The sequence below is a fragment of the Sebastes umbrosus genome, chromosome 2, assembly GCF_015220745.1.
Source record: "Sebastes umbrosus isolate fSebUmb1 chromosome 2, fSebUmb1.pri, whole genome shotgun sequence".
NCBI classification, from domain to species: Eukaryota; Metazoa; Chordata; class Actinopteri; order Perciformes; family Sebastidae; genus Sebastes; species Sebastes umbrosus.
The window spans coordinates 34,624,438-34,648,813 of record NC_051270.1 but is presented as its reverse complement, the minus strand read 5'-3'; the positions used below and the strand labels follow the sequence as shown (position 1 = coordinate 34,648,813).

At 39.3% G+C, this 24,376-nt stretch overlaps 1 protein-coding gene across 1 annotated transcript; it reads right to left on the bottom strand.

Annotated features, from left to right (window-relative positions):
• Positions 1-4,600: 4,600 nt before the first annotated feature.
• On the bottom strand, positions 4,601-23,162 carry nr1h3 (nuclear receptor subfamily 1, group H, member 3). The gene is given in 13 exon segments (XM_037789005.1): positions 4,601-5,649; positions 5,651-5,758; positions 6,958-7,052; positions 7,857-7,970; positions 9,110-9,209; positions 9,516-9,695; positions 11,276-11,481; positions 11,636-11,902; positions 13,822-13,925; positions 13,927-14,065; positions 15,841-15,923; positions 18,418-18,612; positions 22,968-23,162. Coding segments are annotated over 11 exon segments (1,395 nt in total). The 5' UTR covers positions 15,884-15,923; positions 18,418-18,612; positions 22,968-23,162; the 3' UTR covers positions 4,601-5,610.
• Positions 23,163-24,376: the final 1,214 nt, after the last annotated feature.

Here is a 24,376-nt window from a genome sequence, read left to right as displayed (position 1 = left end):
TCTATCTATCTATCTATCTATCTATCTATCTATCTATCTATCTATCTATCTATCTATCTTCCATCAACACGTCTAAAATCTGACCAGCGAATACATGATTGTGATTCCAAACATGTCAGCACTACAGCATAGCTTTAATTTATACTGTACATACAAAACAGAAAGTCTCCAGGAGTTACAAGTATTAAAATAGGTTTGCATTTCTATACATCAACAATGTTTACAGTGTCACCCTTTGAAGAAAGGACTTAAATGAGATCAGAGATGACAATTACAGTATATACAGTACAATTAACCTTGATACCATGTACACTAAGAAACAAAGATTTAAGAGCCAACAACAGATGCATGTTTTTGCTCGTTTGATCAAAGTACAGCACACCATGACAAAATCAGTTCAGTTTCATCAAATTCCACCTGTCAGTAGAGCTGGGATTCTATTGGGGCTACTTTTAAATGTTATGGTTAGTGTCTGGCTGGAGAAACCCTGCAAGCAGCAAACCAAAAAACAAATCTCACATTTTATTGCAAAGGGACCCAAAAAGAAACAACAACAACAAAAATCACTGGTATGGTTTCAAAACGCTGCACACTCTCACATTAATCTGCTTCTTTTAATATTGATCGACCTTTCCAAAAGAAAACCATTAAATACATCACTAAAGGGTTAGAAGGGTGTAAGAAAATCAATAACAAAAGCATCAATAAAAACCAAATCAATTTTTTTAGGAGGGAAGGCAAACGGCTTGATACAATACATGGTCAGAAAATGCCAGGACACCATTGACTTCTGTCTTTACGTAATCCCGCTGAATGGAAATGTGTGAAATCCTCCTTTTATACTGATTAAATTTACTGATATCAAGTTTGACATTTAAGTTAGGCGACTTTCAAATTAGCAACACAATACGGATAAAACAACGGGGCCATACTTGCTTCCAATAGCAGAAAAAACAGTAGTCCTATGTCATGTGTTTTTCCAAGCAACTGTTGAGGGAGAGGAAGGTAAACAGAATGGTTGCTATTGTTTTTGTGTTGACTCTGCAGGCTCAACAACATACCACCGTTAATACAATGAAGAATGTGGAAGGAAAACATCCACTTGTTTGTATTCATTCAACCATCCATCCAATAGGTGGAGCTTAACCAGTGTCTCAGGTCAAAGACGCTGATGTACCAGGCAGATGCAGTGCATTATGGTCTACTGCTCCAATTAGCCATTATAGATCATTTAATCAAAATCTATTTTATATACCATAGATGAATTGAATGGCGAATATTTACCATTGTTAGAATTGCTGTAGTATTCCCTTGATCTGTTAAAGGGATATCTGGTGTGTTTGAGGTTCTTATCCATAGTAGGTGTATTACTTACAGTAGATGACGGTCGGCGTGTCCCCATAGGAGCACCGACACCGGAGAAAAGCAATACAGCTCTCGATGGCAGGAAAACGTATTTTAGCCTCCTAAAAGAAAAGCTTTCAATATTTGTTTAAGTGTTTGCTTTATTTAGAATATTTTCCAAAGGCAAACTAAACTGAAAGTGAAATGTATCTATACTGTTTTTGTCATCTGACTCTGCTAGCTTTGGAGAGAGCATAGATAGGTTTCACTTTCAGTTCAGTTCCAGGTCGGAAAGGAGAAGGAAAGGGCTGTCTGATGGCAAGATAAAGCGGTGAAATATTCTAAACTTAAACGGATGTTTTTTTAGGTAGCTAAAATAAATTTTTCTGCCGTCCCCGTCCACAGCACTGTATTGCTTTACTCCGGTGTCGGTACTCCTGTCTGTTTCTCCAAACTGGGGGCGTGCCGACCGTCATCTACTGTAGATAATACACCTACTATGGATAAGTGCCTCACACAACCCCACTTCAAAACACCCGAACTATCCCTTTAAGACTGGGTTTCAAAGACACACACACACATGTCAAAATTTGATGTGGAAATAGGCCTATTTTTACACCAACAAAAAACATGATTTGACCATCTAGGAAATCCACAACTGATTGTTAATTGAAACAAAAACATTATAAAATACAGACATGTTGGTGGATGAAATAAAGAGAGATAAAAAAAAAGTATAACATTGAAATTCAAATGATTAATACACAAAACATCCATCAACAAGATGATTTAATCGGATCAAATCAAAACTGGGCCTGAAGGACGTCACTGTGAATCGTGCGTATTTGTATTTCAATTAGGGCTGTCAAAGTTAACGCACTAATAACACGTTAATGCAAATCCGTTTTCAGGCCACTAATTTCATTAACGCATAAACGCAACTTGCGATGTTTTGGTTGTAGCAGGTTCAGTTTTAAAGCTAGAGTGGCTAGCTGGTCGCGAAGTTGGTTAAATAACGCTCCAAACTTATGCTTAATTTTGGCGAGGAAAAACTGTCATGGCCATTTTCAAAGGGGTCCCTTGACCTCTGACCTCAAGATAAAGTATGTGAATGAAAAAAGTGTTCTATGGGTACCCACGAGTCTCCCCTTTACAGACATGCCCACTTTATGATAATCACATGCAGTTTGGGGCAAGTCAGTCAAGTCAGCACACTGATTGCTAAATGCAGTACCTGTGAGGGTTTCTGGACAATATTTGTCATTGTTTTGTGTTGTTAATTGATTTCCAATAATAAATATATACATTCTTTTGCATAAAACAGCATATTTTCCCACTCCCACGTTGATAAAAGTATTATATACTTGACAAATCTCCCTTTAAGGTACATTTTTGAATAGATAAGAAATGTGATTAATTTGGAATTAATCAGGATTAATCATGGACAATCATGCAATTAAATATTTTAATCGATTGACAGCCCTAATTTCAATCAAATGTTCCATTTCAGCTGCAACAGGTTAGCTGTTAAATGCAATTATATAAAGTAAAAAATACAAGAAATTGTAGCTGAAAATGGTAAAAAAAAAAAAAAAAAAGCAATACAATACAGTAAAAGCTGAGAATATTTGAAACGTTTTGTGATAGGACAGAAAAAACAGCATTTTACTTCTATGCAAGTCTAATGGCGATGCCTGGAAATGGCTACACAGACAGCTAATAAAGTCACTTCAAAAACGGGCAGCTGTGGCATAATGTTGTCCAGTTCTCAGTTTTCTTGAAGCAACAAGAGCATGAAGAGAAAATAAACTTCACAATTATGAATTTGCATTGACATTTCTTTATCATTTGTTATATATTTCAAGTTTACACTGCACAGGAGAATGCACGGAAAACACAGCATGAGTATAAACATCGAAATCTCTGAACTTCAAATTTGAATGTTTCTACTCATGTTTGGTTGTTCTCTGCTCCCTGTTAATAGAGATTTTGGTTTATTTTTTGGTGTTGAGTATCTGTTCAAGGAAAGATACTCAAACTGTGGTAGACCTTTAGATCAACTGATATTCAGCTATACATTTTGTCCTCAGCGTCATTCATACAGTATATTATCAAAAATAAAAGGCTGGCAAATTCTCTATGTCTTGTTCAAACCATATGTTGCTTATACATTTCCACACCTTTAAATGCTAGTGATAAAACGACAAATCAAAATATGAAAAAAAATGCTTTGTAATGAAATGAATAAAAGTACATCTCACATACACAATGACAATTAATAGAGGCAATTCTTCTACTTTGATTTATAAATACAACTTTGTCAGGATGGATTTTTATTTATTTGGAAGGAGGGAGGGTGGGGGCGGGGGGGTCACAGAGATGGTAGCTTGACTTCCTTTAACATTTAACCTTTACATGGAATTTGAGGACACATTAGTACCAACCTGTTTCAAGGTACCAGCGCTCTGTGTAAAAGATTTTCACTGTTTCCTGTTAATGAGGGCACAGTCTGCAGAGGTGTTGTGCGTTAGTATGTGATTGTACAATCTATGTGTGCACTCTATACATTTTTTCATTGTGAAAATAAATATACAATTTACATGAAAGTTAATGGGCATCTAGAAATGACCAAAAGGGTCCCTTATGCACTTGGAAGAAAACTAAAGTCATCTCATGGAAATTAAAGAAGCCTCCAAATTCCCAGAGGTCTACTTCACATTACTTTACCTGAGCGACTACACCAACCTTTTGATTTCTGCACTAATTCCTAAAGGAACACTAACTATTTGTTGCCATATCACAATATTACCAACCAGATGCCCTACTATTTTACCCTAACATCAATAAAGTGAACAGCACATATGCCTCTGCTCATATTTAAATGGTAACTTTGGGATTTTTCAACCTGGACTCTATTTACCCATGAGTTTGTGTCTAACTGACTAATAGGGACAACCATTTCTGAAACTGGTCCAGTATTGAAGGAGAACTCTGTTGACGGGCCGCAATATGGTGCTATTGGGGCAAGCTGGCACCTTCATTGACATCCACTAAAAGTGCTTGTTTTACCATGACCGGCTCTGATTGTTATTATAAGTGTCTCCCGTGAGACTCCCGTTTTTCATTGCCCTCTCCTGGTTTCCTCCCGGGGTCATATTTCTCGCCGCACATCACAGCAAAGCCGTCGTGGCGTGGCGGAAACCATTGGAAATAATGCGTTTCAGAGCAGTGGTGCCGTTGTCGCATTTTGTCTGAGACTACTGGATAAAAAAGTGACAGTGCAGCATTTTAACCAAAATTGAACATTTTTCAACTCTCGGTGACTAGAAAAAAAAAACCCAAACGTGCAGCGCTCAGCGCCTCGTCACACTGCTGGTGTTTGTAGCACAGTATAAATACGTGGCGTTCCCATTGCAAAGAATTAAAAAAAAATGTGAACATAGCAACTGTGGCGGTTGCCCTGCGGTCGGCTTGTCAATAGCACGGTATTGCAGATATTGCGACAGCTCTAAACTGGATCAAGCAAAAGGTAAGAAAAACTTTGCTTTTCTCTGTCGGGTCCTTTCCATAATGTTGTCAGACACTTATAGTAACAATCTGAGCCCGTCAGTGGCAAAGACAAGCACTTTTAGTGGACGTAACGTTACACTGACGCTGCTCACTGCCCTCGCAGCTCGTTTTGCGTTATCCCTCAATACTGAACCAGTTTCAGAAATTCTTGTCCTCATTAGTCACTTAGATACAAAAATGTGAAAATAGGGTCCAGGTTGAAAAATACCGAAGTTATCCTTTAACTCTGTATCCGTTTCCACCTATTGCACGACTGCAAAAATCACTATTTCAACTGAATGTGCAGCTGTAATCCTGATGTTAGAGGCAGCCAAGACCTGCTCAGATTATAACTGTTAGAGGATGAATATAGAACCGCACTAGAAATTGACATTCAACAAATATTAAAATCAGAGAAAACTGGCTAAAGAGCCTGATGCTGGTATTTAATATCGCCATAATCATGTCAGCATCTACACAAAGGTAAGAACAACAAAAGGCTCAACTAGGTGTTCATGTTTGTCCTTATGAACACAAAACCATTTAGCAGTCAGTTTGAGAGCAAAGGGCGACGATACTCTCCTCCCACGAGAGAAAAGCAATCTCACTGCTATAACCAGTTCCTGACCAGATGGGCAGAAAGGAGTCCGTGTTCCTGCTGGATATCATGTCTGTGATGTCTTAGGCTTCAAAAAGAGTGTGACATCAGGTTTGCAGTCACTCATTGACGTCCCAAATTTCAGAGAGCAGCGGGGGGAAGCTTCTTGTCCTGGAGGCGAAGGGCAAAAACCTGCTCCGAGTGGACGCTGCTTAGTGTACGAAGGCTCACCAGCTTCATCAGCATACGGGGAAACATCAAATGATCCTGAGGAAACCATCGAAACACGAAGTTTAAATAAAATAGTAGGGCTGTCCAAGTTAATGCAAATAAGTTACAAAAATAATAAGGCGTTAACCCACATTCATTTTAATGCCTCTCATTCTTTCAACGTATTAACGCAACTTGCGATTTTTAGGTTGTAGTGGGCTCAGTTTTAAAGCTAGAGTGAAGATACTGGCATCATATTATTATTGGAAATTGATGTGTGCTGACTTGACTATGACTTGCCCCAAACTGCATGTGATTATCATAAAGTGGGCATGTCTGTAAAGGGGAGACTCGTGGGTACCCACAGAACCCATTTTCATTCACATCGCAAAATAACCACACAAAAAATGAGATTATTTTGCGAATAATCACAATTAACTATGGACTATCATGCGATTAAATACTTTAAAGGGACTATTTGTAACTTTCAGAAATGCTTCTTAACAGCGACAACTGTGGCCGTGAAATCAACGAAAATCAGCATTGAGCTCGCGCTTGCTCGCTCTAAATAGACATGAACGAGCATCGCTCAAAACAGTGAGGCGATACATGTCAGCTAAACCCACAATATCACTCTATATTTCAGCTAAACTAACTCTTTTGCAGTGTGGAGTGAGCGCGCGTTCATGTCTAGAGGTGGAGCGAGCTGAGTGAGAACGTGCGCGCTGTCTGAGTGAAGGCAAGCAGGCAGAGGAGGAGAGTACAGCGGCCACACGCGAACGCTCATATGCGAGCGCGCATGTGTCCCGACCCGGTACATTTATACGCTTAAAAAGTTACAAACAGTCCCTTTAAATGATTGACAACCCAAAAAAAATACAACTAGGACAGGAGAGGAGACTTCCTGCCCTACAATCACTTCTGCAACATGTCTGCAGGAATGACGTATAATGCTGAAGTGTAGCTCTGTTTTCAGTTGATGTAATAAATGAGGTCATTTAATTTAATTTAGATCACTTACATTTAGTAGCTGCATTACAGTAAGAACCGTTTCTCCTAATGGCCTCTCTCATCTCACAAACAACTACTTTTGTAACTCTTGAAGCCCCCCCCCCCCCCCCCCCCCCACCACAGTCTGAACAAAAACACGTAACCTCAGCCCTGACCCAATGTGCTTGTTGTGATGACGACAAACTGTTTAAGCTGACATACTGTCGGTCACAAGAGGAGAGGTTACGTAAACGGTGGGAACTTACATTTGGTCTCTTTATCATGATGTAAGAGCGCAGTGCGTCCACATAGGGTTGCTGCAGTCTCTCCACCAGATCGTGATCCTGCACATTTGGCCGATCTGAGCAGTGTTTCCAAACAAAAAACAGACAGACACTTGTTAACCTCTTTTATTACAGATTGCTACGGAAAAATGTGTCATGCTTTCTGAAAAGTGTTCCAGTAAACAGCCAATTTGTCCCTAAGGGTGTTTTCACAAGCCAACATTTAGTCTGTTTTAATTGAACTCTGGTGCGGCTCGTTTGGGGAGTTGTGAACGCTGTAATAATCGTACTCTTATTCGGACCAAAACAATCGGGCCGAGACCATTTGCAAGAGGTGGTCTTGGACCGTTTCCAAGTGAACCAAAACGCAGGCTGCCTGATTGTGCATTTGTTGAGATGGACAGAGGTAAATTAATTAACATGAGCGAAAGAGAACTGACCTGGACTTCTGCAGAAGTACGATGTTTACGTGACATCTGGTCCACAAAAATAGTGACATTTATAAAGTCCTTTGAGATTAACTGTAGAAGGGATTCGTGCTCTCAGTGCCGAGTTTAGGTGAACAAACTTCGACAGCACTAGTTCAAAGCCCCCGATTCCCTGCATAGAAGTGGCAGGTCTCAAGACAAAAAAGATAAATTCAGTGCTTCGTACACTCCCCTCAGCAAATTATAATTTATTCGGTCCGCTCTAATTTGTGCACTGTGAAACCGAACCAGACTAAATAAAAAACAAACCAAAAGTATCAATTTCACTCTGACTCGGACTAACCAAACAGACTATGGCTTGTGAGAGCACCCTTGAAGAACTGACATCATTAGCTCTAAATACATTTTCACTTTGAGGATTCGCTGCAGGTTGTGTAGTTTATGAATTCTGACCTGCAGAAAAGATGTTGATGGCGATGAGCAGGGCGTATTCTGCCTCGTCCAGATGCAGGTCGTTCATTCCTTTTGAGAACTCAAAGATGGGGTTGATGAACTCAAACTGAAGCCCTGAAGAGGAGAAAGAGAGAGACAAGGAAACAAAAAGTCGCTTTAAAGAAGGAAATGTGAAGTAAGAGCAACAAATGTTTCTTTTTTTTATATGGATTACATATCAAACATACCCTATTGTCAAAACTATATCCAGTATGTATGACTTCCATATGTTGTATTTAATATCTGATGGTGATTGTCTAGTTCAGTGATTCTCAAAGTGGGGTCCGTGGCACTCTGTCACGGGGTCCGCGAAATAATTTGCTATAAATTATCAAATTGTGCTGTGTCATTAAAAAGTACATATCTACAGATGGGGAACATTTGCACCGATAAAACAAGCATATTGTGTCCGTTGCTCCTACCCACATTGGCTTTGGGCCAATAGAAACTCTGATGTGATTGTGACACATCACGTCAATCTGTCATGAATCCGTTACTTCACTCAGGGGGCAACGAACCGTTCCTGCTGCTGCTTAGCTTATTAGCTAGCTAGCTAGCTGGCGAGCATGGAGAAATATTTGAGTTAGTCCACACTGTTAAGTGACGCAAAGCCCAAACTAGCTAAATTGAAAAAATATGACGACAGTTATACCAAACAACAGCTACAGGACAGGAGACCAAAATGTGTCATGTGTCTTCAGGTGTCATCGAAAGAAGCCATGAAGCCGGCCAAGCTACAGGTAAAACCACATCTGATTACAAAGCACCCGGAACATCAGGGCAAAACAAAGCGCTATTAACATGATTCAAATTGATATGTGTTCCTGTTTATCACTATTAAACAGGTCTAAAGTATTTAGGTTGAAAAGTTTTAGAATACAAATAGTTCCAATGGCAGAGAGTAAAAATGGTAGTAAGCATTATGCTTAATCTGTGATACGATTATGATTCTTTTCCCCTTTAAGGTGTCCTTGGCCCCCAAAAGTTTGAGAACCCCTGGTTTAGTTGTTGCAATAGTTTAGGGATGCTTGGGTAAGAAAAAAATACATTTGCATAGAGTGAAAAACCTCCTCAAACATGCTTAACCTGGTTAAGTCTGCTCATACTTTCTTTTTTTAAACAGCATGCAAGACAGATGGAATACAGAAGATCAGCTTTAAATAATTCCTGATATTCATATATTCCATCTGACAGGCAGAAATGAGCAAATGTACCTGCTTTTGCGAAATCCTCCTTATTATAGCTGAAATCCTTCAGGAACGTAATGCTATCGATAGTAGGGTTGTACCGCCGAGACGTCTCCAGTAGCATAATCTGAGGAAAAAAAACACATCTCAGTGAGTGGAATATTAATATACAGCCAAAATGATATGCAGAGAGGTTCAAAGAAGTTGTCAAAAAGATGCAGGAAGCAACCGAGTTTTCAAAACAGCCCTGCTGAGGAGTAGAATGTCTATCAGCGCTACAGATTTCTAAATGCATTATTAATCTAGTTTGCATATTGCAAGCTAAAACTGCATATTAACACCGTACTATCATATTTTGAAATTAGTCCATTGTTAAATTCGTTGCATTTAGTTCATATTTCATATTCATGTTGCATGATAAATAATGACAAACCTCAATGGTTGACGTCTTCAGTAGAGCGATCTGGTCCTCCCTCGTGAGCTCCAGGAAACCGGGAAGCTGCTTGGCAAAATCCACGATCTCCTGGACTGACATGATCGCCAGCTCAGTGAAGTGGGCGAACCGCTGCTGACGCACTTCTCGGTTCTGCGGGTCCTGGCTCTGTGGCCACGGCTGTTGGATGCACACACAAACACATGAATGAATCGGTTAGCATGGAGTTAACATTCCCCTGATTTTTTTAAAACAGCAGAGCTATATTTTGTCCTGAAGCCACCATGTCCTGGCAGAAGATTGGCCACCCACACAAACACAGCCCCTAAATGCAGCCTGTTACTTATTCATGAAGTGAAGCTAATTTTATTGTCCCAATTAATTGTTACTACCACAAACCACACAACAGTTTGAAAGTATTCTTGTTTGATTTCTTTGGCCATGTCTTTAAACTTTTCCACTGCACCCCTCTTTACCATAGATCCATTTTTGCTGTTTTTAGGGAGGTACAGGGGTCTTTAGGGGGAGATAGCAGGTCAACAGTAGATGTCAAATAGAAGTGGTTCACATCATCTTAACGCTGGGAACCTGAAGATTAATTTGACATGCAGCTCAGCACTGTGTGTCAAGTTGTTCTAGTCATAAATCAGAAATAAACATGAATTAATTAAGTAATTTGTTAATTAAAATTAATTTTAATTTAATTAAAAGTGTATAATGTTTTAGAACATTATGATGGAAGTATATGATGGCAATTCCCATGCTCTATTATGTCTCATAAGTTGTTGCAGACATATTTGGGTTGATATCATTCGTTACACAGATTTGGTGCTAAATTTAACAATTTTTACCACTCGAGAATTGACAAAAATGATCAATAATACCTCCAAAATACCACATTAAGACACCAAGACCTTGAGGAACACCATAGAAAAAGCCATGCTGTGATTTGGTATCAAAAACTTTTCTGCAAGAACTGCATTTTTCTGAGATTGGATGGCGAACACTTCGGTTCTGGAAACTGCTCAGAAACCCCCTTATTGTCCATCTAGCTAGGAAAGCCATCCATCCTCTGAATGCTCTAGGTCTGCAGTTTGTGACTGTAAAGTTTCATGAGGCTGTGATTATCCTAGAGGTCACCACAGGTCATTTTATACAGTGAAGTAAAGTTTAAAAAAATTGTCTCACTGAAATGGAAACTGGCTACTATGGGGACTAACATCATCACACATGAATACAACTGGTCTCATTGAATCCACAAGAGTCTCAGCTTTACAGTGATACCCAATTTATGCAATTCCAAAACTGTTTATGGACCCCAGTATGCAGAAATATTCAAACACATCATTTTGGAATAGGTGAAAAAAAAAAAAAAACATTTATACTGCATTCAAAAACGTCATGGTTTTTACCCCAAACTGCATGTGATTATCATAAAGTGGGCATGTCTGTAAAGGGGAGACTCGTGGGTACCAATAGAACCCATTTTCATTCACATATCCTGAGGTCAGAGGTCAAGGGACCCCTCTGAAAATCGTCATGCCAATTTTTCCTGAGCCTGCTACAGCCTCTGAAAGACAGTAAACTGGGCCGAGGGAGCCGACGCCCTCAAGGAATGGAAGAGGTTAAGTAGGCCGACTGAATTTAACAATAAGTGGGTGTAATAACATCACTGTTTTTTTATATGGTTAATAACATACATGAGAGACGATTAGCTCGTCAGAAACAACCCAAATCTATCCTCTGAGACGTTCACTTACCGTCACTTTGGGTCGGTCGAGGAAAGACCTCTTGTTGCATTGCTTCTGCATGGACACCAGCTTCTCAATCATCTCCTGCTGCTGTGGCTCCAGCGTGACCGTTTCCTGTAGAGGGGTGGGGGTGACCACTGTGGACGTGCGGGCCGTTTCATCCTCGTGCTGCTTCTTCATCTTCTTCAGTCTGATTTGTTCCTCAGAGAGCACACCTACAGGTCAAAGAGGACACACTCAGCTCAATCTCTTAGTCAACAGAATGTTCCATCTCATTCTCATGAGTTTCACTCTGACTGCAAACCCACACGCCGAAATTAAATCTAAAGTTTCTCCATCTCTGATTCATTTTGGCATAGAGACACTCACACTGCTCCAGCATGCCCGCCTCCCGACACTTGCGCAGGCGGCACTGCTGGCACTTGCGCCGCATGTACATGTCCATTTCACAGCGGCCGTTGTTCTTGCAGTTGTACTGGGCGCTTTTAATGACGCTGCGTCGGAAGAAGCCCTTGCAGCCCTCGCAGCTCAACACGTTGTAATGGAAACCAGAGGCCTTGTCACCACACACGCTGCACACCTCGTTGCCCAGCATCTTCGGCGCAGGTCCCTTCTTTCTCTTCACCGGCTGACCATCTATACACATGGAAAAAAACAACAACATATTAGGAGCTTTCAACAATTTCAGTCTGAGACAGCAACTTGTATACTGAGGGTTATTCAATGTGTGCTGAAGGATCGGCTATGTCTGCTCGTCTACTCTTATTTGAATGAAGAAAAAATCTATCTGAACAGAGATGAGTTACAGACAGACCTGTATGCAAAACATTCAAGTAGATAATGCATATTGATACTTAGATACTTGCATATATATACAATGCAAATTCAATTCAAGCACATCTAGTCTAGTGAGTACAGATTGTCTGCATATTCAAAGACTTTTTTTTTAATTTCTAAATGAAAAAGTACTATTGTGGCTCAAATTAAATACTGCAACTTTAACAACCGAGAGAAAGTTTGCAACACAATGAATACACTGAGTTTCCAGTTTATTAGATACTCTTGTACAATCTGATCCATTTCAACCCAATACTATATTTGTTTAATGAAAATGTGTCAGATGTGTTATTTAAACTGTATAGGCTTTAACTAACTGTGCTGTAACTAGCGCTGGACTGCATTCAAGTTTATAAAAATATTTAGTTCACTCCCATATTAATATACATTAGTTTAATAAAAACAAGAATTATTGCGGGGCTGATGGACAGGACTGCATTGGTTGTACAGGTGTACCGAAGAAATTACCTCAGTGTGTAACTATTCAAATGAATTTGAAAAGCTCATCCTGCAATAACTAACTAAACTAACTCCAACTAAAGTAAGTATGCCCACAACTGTGGCATAAAAAAGGGGTCAAACTATGGGCAATACAAGTCTGAGATTAAGAGGAGATTAAGAGAAAAAATACTGGTTAGTCTAGTCTGTGGAAGTTGTCACACCAGTACAATTACACTCACAGAAATACCTAAAGAAACACACCAGAATCTATAGTAGATTCTAGATGTCAGACTGGTATATAGGGATGTCATGATACCAGAAATGAAGTAGTCAACACAAATATCAGTAAAATTCCACAATTCTCGATACCATACTCGATACCACAATAGAAAACAAAGCAATAAATCCCATGTACAGTACTTCAACATATGCTCCTTTATTACCGTTTGCATTCTGGTTTTTGCAAATGCATTATTAATCCCAGATGATCAACCTCAAGTGTCTTGCCAAAAACTAAATTTAATAGGATTACATTAGAACACATCATGATAACGTTCTAATTTACCTCTGAATAGAGTTTGAACACATCATAATCTATCACAATGCAACCTCCATACGTTAGCTGTTAGTTAAAGCTGTTATTTAGCCAAGCAGGACCGTGCTGCCCACCAGCTGCTAACAGCTAACGTTAACTAGCTGTCCTTCTGCGGATTTTAACACGGATTTGTTGTTCGCAATGTAGCATTATCAGGGACATTTTCAATGGTCCCTTTGACGACGGGATGCCGTTAGTCTCGAGCCCTGATACCTGGTACCTACGCTACCTGCAGTACTGTAGAAAAAGAAGCACCGTCATGTCTTCAGAATTTTCGACTTGGTACCGAAGTACGGTTCTCGTGACATCCCTACTGGTATATCAGGGGCTGACTGTGAGTGTGCTTGAAAATATACTTCCAGAAAATGTTAAGATCACCATTTCACCAAAATAAAGTAAAATTGGACATCATAAAAGTCTTCTGGACTCAAATTTAGCCATGCCCGCTCTCACATTTTTTGTGCGATGACTAATGGTGACTAATGGTAGTGACTAAAGCAGCAACACTCACAGAAACTGCACATTGTTTTTCCAGATAAGCAACTAGACACTCCCTCCCAAAGGATGTGTGCTATTTAGTTAATATATGTTCTATTTAATGCAGTTTTTTTTCCCTCTTAAAATGTTAAATTTCATGTCAGTTCTGGAGAGAAACATTCAGCTATAAGTACTTTTCTCTCACCTGTGCTGGCAGGTGTGTCACCTGCAGACGGATCCAGCTTAATGTCACTGGGCTCTATTGGCAGTGGGCTGCTCATGTCAGTCAGTGAAGGGCCGTTATGGGGGGGGGGCGGGGAAGTCGTCTGGCTGGGAGAGGTCAGCCAGCGACAGCAGGCCGTCATGCTTCATTGTGGTGCTTCCGCTGCTCTCCTCAACCATGCAGTCCAGCTGCAGCTCAGAGGCCCCGTCAAACACCTTACTCTCATCTGACAGAGGAGACACAAACACGTCCACATTAAAAAAAAAACACCAACCACCAACCACACTGTACCTCCGCTCAAGACTTTGTTCGGCTCGTCTTTATCTTAATATGGACAGGTGTCCAGAATAAACGTTAACGTTCATCAGCCAAAAGCTGGTACACAACAGAAACACACATACAATAAAATGTAATACTACTACTACAGTGAATACTACTTCTGTGAAGCTTATCATATTGAATTTCTGCTAAAACCGCTCTTTTGTTAGAAGTTATAGAAATCAAAGCAGTCGTGCCACAAATGGATGCATTTCAGACATCCACACATGAACTTGAGTTTATTATGTTCTTTTTAGGTGGACAGCATAATAGTAGGGCTGTCCTTGACCAAAGAAATTGTTAGTCCACTAACACTCTAATCGACTCATCGATTAGTTGATTTAATTGACAGATCTGTAAAATCTCCACAAAGAATCACACAAAAACACCACTTTAAATCTTGTGTTTACCAGAGATGTGCTCATAAGTTTCTTGGAAATAAGTCATTCAGCATGAAAAAAAAACATGACTAATCGACTAAAGAAATCTTAATCGAAAAATCGAATGAATCACAAATGACCGATTATGCCTAGTTCACACTACGCGGCTTTAGCCCTGATTTTCTGTTCCCGACAGTTTTTGGAGCTCCCCGACAAAAGCCCCAGATCATAGGCAAATCGGCGTTGGCTCGCTGCTCGCACATCGGCGCTCCAGCGTCATGTATGAGCTTCTCAAAGACGCCGGAGCCGAGAGCTACAGCCAATGAGAGCGCAAGACACGGGTTGAGGGGAAACCTGGGGGAGGAGGCGTCGCCTGTCACAACAGGAACTTAATGTGTGTTGCATTTGCAACACAGAGCAAAGTAAATAGTAAAATAAGAGTGTAGAAACCAGTGGAACCAGGCTATTTTTTGAACACGTGCCAACAACAACAACATCAGCAATGTGTCTCGCTTATGGTATCAAGTTACTTACAGACAAATCGTAGTTTGGAGACTTCATCAGGGATTCCTCCTGGTGAAAGATTTTGTATTGTTTGACCTAGTGTCGCCAGTCAGTCAGGTGCTGTGAAAACCGCAACAACTTAAAGACTCCTGATTGCAAGACAGTAAGTTGTGTAGTGCGAACAGTACAGAGACGTGACGATTTTGATAGTCGTGTAGTGTGAACTTGGCTTTAGTCGACCAATCGATTAAGAGGCGACAGCCCTACATAATACATGATAGAATAAAAAAAGACCAGACTGGATAACTACTCTTAGAGCGTACAACAAGAAAATGATACAAACTTGCTGGCATAGTGGCATGACGGTTGGTGCCGATTCACTGGAAATCTGACAAACTACTATTACACTGTAAATGGGTGGAAAGTGTTATGGCACATCTCAAGCCCGGAAAACTTAAGTACTCCATAAGAGGCTCAGTAAAGACATTTCCTCTCCTACTTTGAACAAAATGTTGTATCCAAACAGGAAGTATAAGTTGAACCCTGAACCCCTACCCCCACCCTCAGAGTGTTTGGCAGTTTTGTTTTTGTACTTGTACTTTTGGCTTAGTGTATTTTCTCCAGCTGTGATGTTAATTGTTGCGATACGTGTCGTGTTGTGACGAGTAAATGCATAAGTTGGAAAACTTAATAAAAAGAATCCAAAATAAAAACTTGTAGTCATAGTAAAACAAAGCTTTACTGAGAGAACTGAACCCTGTTCAGTTTGATGGACTCATACAGAAGTGGTTCCTCTTACCATGACCAACATCTGGGATATCAGTCACAGACAGCGTGGACATCTTCTGCACAGCAGCTTGTCATTACGAAATCAACGTGTACCTGTGCAAGAACAATAACAATCACACTCAATTATGATGGCAATTTTACAAGTATAATTGAATCAAATAGCAGACCTATTAATAAAAAGGGAAACAATTTAAACTTGCTGACACTGTATGCATGTAGGTCACATTTAAAACAGGGATGTGGTTAATTTACATCACTTGTAAGGGAATTATTATGATCTCACACCGCATAACGCAGTTCTTAGAAAGATCTAGAATATGTCTTTGAATCAACTGAGATCCTGTCTATGTAAATGCGTTTACAGGACAGCCAACAGGCTGTAAAAGCAGAAATGAAAGTTTGTCATGTGCCACATATGCGTGCATTTCAGGAAACTGATTCAGCACAAACACACATGCATGATTTATGGCTATTCTTAACCAGCCTGCGAGACGGACACCTCGGTGTAAAAATATAGACTGTCTGCAATTTGCTGTGACAAATAAAAATAATAACTTGTAACAAAGATCTAAGTTTATTATTATGTGATAAAATACAGCAGTGTACTTAAATACTCATTTTATGACAAATTCATGACTGTATTATATCAATTGCCAGTTCATTAGGTCCACCTAACTAAAGCCAATGCTGTCTAATACAACAGTACTGCAATAAATCCTACTTTCATGAAGCTTATAATGTTCAGTTTTTGTTTAAGCTGCTTTAGAGCAGAGCTCATTCAACTTTATAGTGATTTCAGGGGCTGTAGTTTCAGGTGCTGATCAGCTGTATTGTGTTATACTTTGGGATGTTTTTGATATTTAGTCTACCCTTTTTGATATAAGTAGGGTGGATAATGGAATGTCTGTTACAGTAAAATACAGTGAATGAGCTGACAAATTAAGGTACTTGATCACAATGATGCAAAAATCCTGCAATATTACCGTGAAGAAGTCATGCTCATTGATTTGGAACATAGACCACAGAGGTCTAATACAGGCAGAGATACTGTACACAGTATAAAAGAAAGAAAAGTCCTATTGCCCATTATTATGTTGAGACTGTGTCACAGAGGTTCTGCTGCCTTTGCTGAATATCACTTTTGTACTTTATGCTTATAAAATATCAGCTAATGTTCCAACTTATTAAAAACATTATATGGAATATAAACAGACAAACAAAACTAGACTCGCATGGCGATTTGCAAAGGGGTCCCTTGACCTCTGACCTCAAGATATGTAAATGAAAATGGGTTCTATGGGTACCCACGAGTCTCCCCTTTACAGACATGCCCACTTTATGATAATCACATGCAGTTTGGGGCAAGTCATAGTCAAGTCAGCACACTGACACACTGACAGCTGTTGTTGCCTGTTGGGCTGCAGTTTGCCATGTCATGATTTGAGCACATTTTTTTTAAAGCTAAATGCAGTACCTAATCGCAATTAAATATTTGAATCAATTGACAGCCCTAGACAAAACAGGAAGGGAAATCTTCCGATCGTTTTCCAAAACTTTTCAGACCATCTATAAACATTCTCAAAAATGAAGAGCTGTTTCCAGACTTACCTTGTTTTGTGCATCTACAGACAAAAATGTCTGTAATCTGACAGCCGACAGACTACAAATCAGTTCAGGGATGCAGGACGTAAATTCTATTATAATTCACCTTTCTAAATACACTACAAATGCACAATCTAAATGTGGTTTGCTAATGTTAGTCTATCACTATGAATATTATCTAAAGAGCTGCTTGCTAGAAGTCCCATTCATTGTATGTATACCCGAGCGTGTGTTGTTCAGAGACAGAGAACCGGAGAGGGAACCAAAAACAAACTTTGCATTATGCAACCACTTGTGATGTCACTTTTCAGTCACTAAAATAGGAGATATAATTACCCAATATCACTCCAGTTACTAACAACTTAAATATGGCAACTGTTCTGTCAACTGTGGAAATCAAAAGCTGATAATACAAGTACTAGAATAAAAGTATTAGAACAAAAAGTTACGGCAGAGATAACTCAGGACCGTCACAACAAAAACCATGAAGGAAGGTCAAGCTCAACACCAGACAGATAAAAGAAAATTAAAGAACTGTGTAAATGTGGCTGTCTCTAATTACCCATAATAAAAATATGAATAAGCCACGATAGCAGTGACGACAGTCATTTTCAACGCCCCACTGATAAGCTTCAAGATACCATAGTAAACCAGCAAAGCGGCTATTGTTGCAGCAGTCTAAGAAAGAAGCTTTCATACAGGTGGTGATAAGAGGCAAAATATGACTATGACTAACACTACGTTTGCCTTTAAAATATCCATAGCAGCATTTAGCAGCAAGACAGAATTCAATTCTACTGGATTATTCAATATAGCCTATATTATTCCACTAAACACAACCAAGCAAAGCATTTTTGTTCTAGATAACATCAGTTGATGCCTGAATACAAACAAAAAGGACAACATTTTGATACAAAGCCTCATTTAGCTCAAATTAAACTGCAACAGTGACTCTGTGACAGGCACAGTGTTGGACTGACCTTACCTCTGAAGTTGATGTCTTATTTATCGTCTATCCATCCTGCCCATGAGAGTCCACAACCTCAGCCCGTCGATATCCCCACGCTGATGGAGGACTTGCTTGGCCGATGAGCCTTGAGGATGCCAAAACCCCTGTGACTTATTGGGTGGAAATTTAATGACTCGATATCTTGAAATAGGAAAGAAGACGAGTCCCTTTCTACAATGCCCAATGGGAGACAAGAGGGAAAACACAGAGAGAGAGAGAGAGGGAGGGAGGGTGAAAGAGGGAACACAAGAGGTTACTATTGGTCATTTGCATTGATCCCCACAGGGCTGTGGTGCTACAGTCTGTTTCCTCTTTGACTATTTAAGCAGCCCATTTTACTCACTTAGCCTCAAACCACACAGACACCTAAGGGTAACCCTATCTTTTCTCCAGTTCCGTCAAAAAATAACCCAATCTGTAAAGGCCGTTGCCACAAAAACAATATTACATTTAGGTAGATTTAGAACATGTCTGACCTCAAATCAATATGTCAAATGTCAGCAGAGTGGAACATAAGTCCAAGCTTGTTTGATTTCTGTTAAAACAAACTCTAAAATCGGTTTTACAAACAATAGGTCTGGTAATTAAAAGGTATCAAGTTTTACTAGGTGACTGGCTGTAAAGCATGTCTACAGTACTCTGTCTGTAATCTCATGTCATCCCAACGCTGATCACTCTGTACAAGTCCAATGTCCCCTACATCTTATCAGCCAGTCACCTTTGTCCATGAGCATGTTTTCATCGAGTACTAGACAGGAAATGAACACACCAACAAAATCAATAAAGCACTGAATAACACCATATGATTTTATACATATATTTAACACCTTTTCTCAATCTTAAAATCTTAAACTTTAAAAAACTTAAACTAAATCTCATGTTATTACTCACACAATCATCACTGACATGTTCTGTACAGTACTGTTACCAAAAATACTGACGTATCGATACTGACTTTTTAAAAAAGGTTTCAATACTCATTTTCCACAGTTACGCTCGCTACACGAGTATAAGCTGCACTTTCTGCACTCTCTTCGCTCCGACAGCGAGTTGACACGCACACCACTACTACGAAAATAATCGTCAGTTGCAGCCCTACTGTACAGTATATAATCTACTTGCACAGTATGTTACAAAAAGCCACAATACTCATAATACACCTGGTTTAGTCATAATAATCTTCTATAGTCAATATTACACCTTAGCATCTAACTTAAAAGATAGGACCAGTTCTTATCTTACACAACTAGTCAAACCTCAGTTTGCTCCAACAATTTTATAATTCAACCACATTGAATGTTGTACTTTTTCCAAGGCAATATCTTGCGGACACCCCAAATTAGACTGCTTATTAAACAAGAAACTGGAAATATAGGGCTGGGCGAAATGGCAAAAATCTTCTATCATGATATAGGTAATTTCATGTCACGATAACAATATATGTCATGATATAGTATGTTTTCTGGTAATTCAATAAATAAACAGTCATGGTAAAGTCTATTTTTGTATAGTCCTGTGTGAATTAAATACTTGACAAATTAAAAGTACTGATACTTACTCATTTTAACAACTTTTAAATGTAATTAGAGAAATAAATAAATAAATAAATATAGGCCTAGACTATATTGAGATAGACATAATATAGAAAAGTACATACGATAGATTTAGATTTTTTAGCAACTATCAGCACAATTTAGATAATCAATTACACATTTAGTCATTTTCAAAGCGGAAATGCTCAAAAAAAAGACTGGTTGGAGCTCCTCAAATTAGGGATGCACCAATACCAGATCAGATATCGGGCCGATACTAACTCAAATAGCTGGATCGGGTATTGGTGACAATGGAGACAATCTATTCAATCAGTTCTATATTTGTAAACATTATATATTGTAATTTGAGTTATTGTTTAAGTTTTGACCAATTTACAATTTTTACCAAGTTGCTGGTGTACAATTTCTTATTTTAAAATTTATATCTATGTATTTATTGGTCACATTTTGTTTTGCAAAGTTAGGAAAGCAATGTTTAATGTTGAAAAAAGTTCAGCAATGTCTCAGTTACTGTCACAGTCAGCAACCATGTTGGCGGGGTTAGTGATTGTGAGAACGCTGTGTTCATAAAGGCCTTCCAGTCAGTAAACCAAACATCAGTATACAAATACAGTCAGCATGACTGAGTGGGAAATGTCCCTTTCTAAAAGTCTCAGAGTACCGATGGGTGTTACCCTCTCCGGTGAAACAAAAATGGACCACCTTACTCAGCAACAACTTGGTGTGAAAGCAAAGAGTCAGTGCTTTCAGGAGTCACAGGCTCCAAAATTAATGAAAGTTCCCACCAACACACCCATTGAAGAAGAAGAAGTACATTCAGTGACAAAAGGCCTTGCAGACCCACCCTGATGTTTTCACTTCTTCTGACTAGAGACGCCTCTGCTCAGGTTGACTGTGCTGGGAAGTATGTGAAATTTGGGAAGTCACCAAACTAATCAAAATGAAACAGATGTAATTGACATCTGCTGCACTGACAATAGGGGTGTAAGAAAATATTGAAAAAATTGAATATCGCAATGTTATGTTTCTCAATACTGTATGGATTCCCCAAAATGCTGTATCGATTTTTAATTAACCTCTTAAAAACCCTAAGGCCCGCCGGAGGACCCTGCCACTATTACTATTTTTTGAAGGGTTGTTGCGGGGTTTAAAGCTAGAGTAAAGCTACTGGCATCATATGAAACTAGAAAACCTAAGGAATCCATTGGTACCAAATAGGGATGCACTGATCCAGCTTTTCCAGTCCTGATACCGTTCCTAGTGGCGATAGTGATACCTGGGCTTTGGGTATCGGCCGATACCGAGTACTGATCTGATATCAGTGTTTAATAAATAAGCCGTATGCCTCGCTGTGTGGAAGTGACTGGGTTCATTATTTATATACAAGTCAACATCAGGTTTGACTTAAACATTGCTTTCCTAACTTTGTAACATAAAAAATGTAACAGATAAATACATAGATGACCACTGAATTGTTATGTATTATTAAAATAATAAATAGTACATCAGCAACCTTTTTAATGCCGCAAAAAAATGGTCAAAACTTAAACAGGAATTCAGAGTCCATTATATAATGTGTATAGTATATAAACATAGAATTTAATTTATTGGATCGGCCCCATTGTCAACGATATCCGATCCAGCTATTTGAGTCAGTATCAGCCCAATATCCGATTCTGTATCGGTGCATCCCTTTTACCAACCATAATTACATGTTGGGAAGAACGCTAAATAACAATCCAAACTTATGCTAAATTTTAGCGAGGAAAAACTGTCATGGCCATTTTCAAAGGGGTCTCTTGACCTCTGACCTCAATATATGATTCCATATATATGGAATCTACTGGTACCAACCATGTCATACTAGCTTGTCTTTAAGAGGCTAAATAACGCTGGCATGGCCATTTTCAAAGAGGTCCCTTGACCTTGGTTACCCACGAGTCTCCTCTTTACAGACATGCCCACTTTATGATAACCACATGCAGTATAAATGTGTTATTTTCACCTATTCTAAAATGATGTATTTGAATATTTCTGCATACTGGGGTCCCTAAACAGTATTGGATTACATAAATTGGGTATCACTGTAAAGCTGAGACTCTTGTGGATCCAATGAGTCAATTTGTATATTTATGTGTAATGATGTTAGTCCCCATAATAGCCATGCATTCTTTATACATTGACAGTTACCCCTGTATCATGATATGATGATACCAATACACAGCCCTAACTGACAACAGGTTCAACAGATGCCAAGTCAGTGAGTTACACAGGAAACCACTTGTGTAGGTGAGATATTTAGGGGCTTTCAGTTTGTTTAAGCATATGCACACTTACAACCAGGTATATTAAGCAATGGAAAAGATGCAAGAGTGTCTGGGTCAACCTGTCCCAGCCTTTGTCAGGCTAAGTGAGCTAATGTGCAGTGAGCCTGGGTGTTTAACCTAGTGACCGTTAATGTCGCAATCATGTTAGGTAACACTTGAAAGAGCTTGTTGCAACTTCAAACACATTAGGCGCGTCTTGTGTTGACACTGCTGATACTTGTTTGTAGTTTGGTAACAGACTTCCTGCTAACATTAGTTAGTTCAGTCAACCAGCCATATAGTCAGTGAACTAACACACACACACACACACATGTAGCTAGCAAGCCTACGAGTTGGGCTTGTAAACATGAAGTTAGCAACAATACGTGTATGTGATGATACTAGTCGTTACCTCTCTAACCTTCACACAGCGTTAGTTAGTATGAAACTGTACAGGTGAGTGTTTAAGGTGAGGTGAGATTAGCTTCCTAGTCAGTCTAAACAAGGCCAGTCTGGTTAGCCCAACACCCCCGCACCCTACAGCAACTCCCTTCAGACAAGTTACACCGCTAGCTCTGATCTCTCCACACAGCACGGCTGACACACTCACACGACACAAAGGGTACATTGGTTGACTTGCCGGAGACTTCCCGAGTTTGCTACTTACTCTTTAGTTGGGTTTGTTACTCCGTCCGTCTGTGGCTGTTGACAGCGCCTCTGATAACCGGAGCTAGCATGTTAGCTCGCTAGCTAGCTAGCCAGTCAGCGTAGCTTTATCATGTGATTCATGGAGGCTCTGCTCAGGCGTCAGGCTGCGCAGCAGGAAACAGAGCCAACATGGGGGTTAATGCCCGGTGGACTGACTCACAGGGAGCTGGCAGGACTCAAGTACTGAACTGAAGTACTATTCTGAGGAAGGCTACTCTACTTCTACTCCACATATACTTCTACATTTTGGAGGCAAATGTTGTGCTCCATTAAGATAAGATGAGATAAGATGAACCTTTATTTATCCCTGGAGGGAAATTCAGGTGTCAAAGCAGCAACATCAGCAAACAGAGTGAAACACAGGAGAGGTAAAGGTATACAAAAATGATAAAAACAATAAATAGAGATATAAAAAGATACAGAATGAATGGGTGAACATAGTGTGTACAGTTAATCAATAAATAAATGTAGTATGTGCAATAAATAAATGTAATAAGTACATATGTGCAGTCTATAAAGTGGTATATAGGATGTACAGTGGAGGAAATAAGTAAGATGAACTCTATGTTATATATTATGTGGTTAATATCAGTGTTGGAAAGTAACTTTTTTTTCTACCTGCCACTGTGGTTGTTGGACTCCAAAATATACCAGCCACTACAATAGATTACCATTGGCTGGTGAGGGAAGCAAATCTAGCGAACATTTGCATATTTTACCAGCATTTGTTTGGTGGCTGGTGCTAATTTCTAACCCTGGATAATAAGATAAAATAAGATAAGATAAGATAAAATGAACCTTTATTAATCCCCGGAGGGAAATTCAGGTGTCAAAGCAGCAACATCAGCAAACAGAGTGAAACACAGGAGAGGTAAAGGTATACAAAAATGATAAAAACAATAATAGAGATATAAAAGATACAGAGTGAATGGGTGAACATAGTGTGTGCAGTCCGTCAATAAATACATGTAGTACGTACAATCAATAAATGTAATGTGTACATATGTGCAGTCTATAAAGTGGTATATAGGATGTATAGTGTAAAGTAAGTGTAAAGTGTGCCAGTGGTTAGAGTCCCAGATGGTTGCAGATAGTGCATGTTAAAAGTTCTTAAAGTCCTCATAGTTGTCATATGGGGGTCAGCCTTGGTTGTGGAGCCTGATGGCTACCAGCATGAAGGATTGACCCAGGCGCTTTGTGTTGTGCCGAGTGGATGTACATTACATGTGTACATCACTTTAATGTTGCAGAAGGTGGGGCTTATTTGAATTATATATATATAATTATTATAATATGATCAAATAATGTATTATTATTAAGATGATGATGCTTATTACTGTTATTGTTATTATATAATACAGTATATAT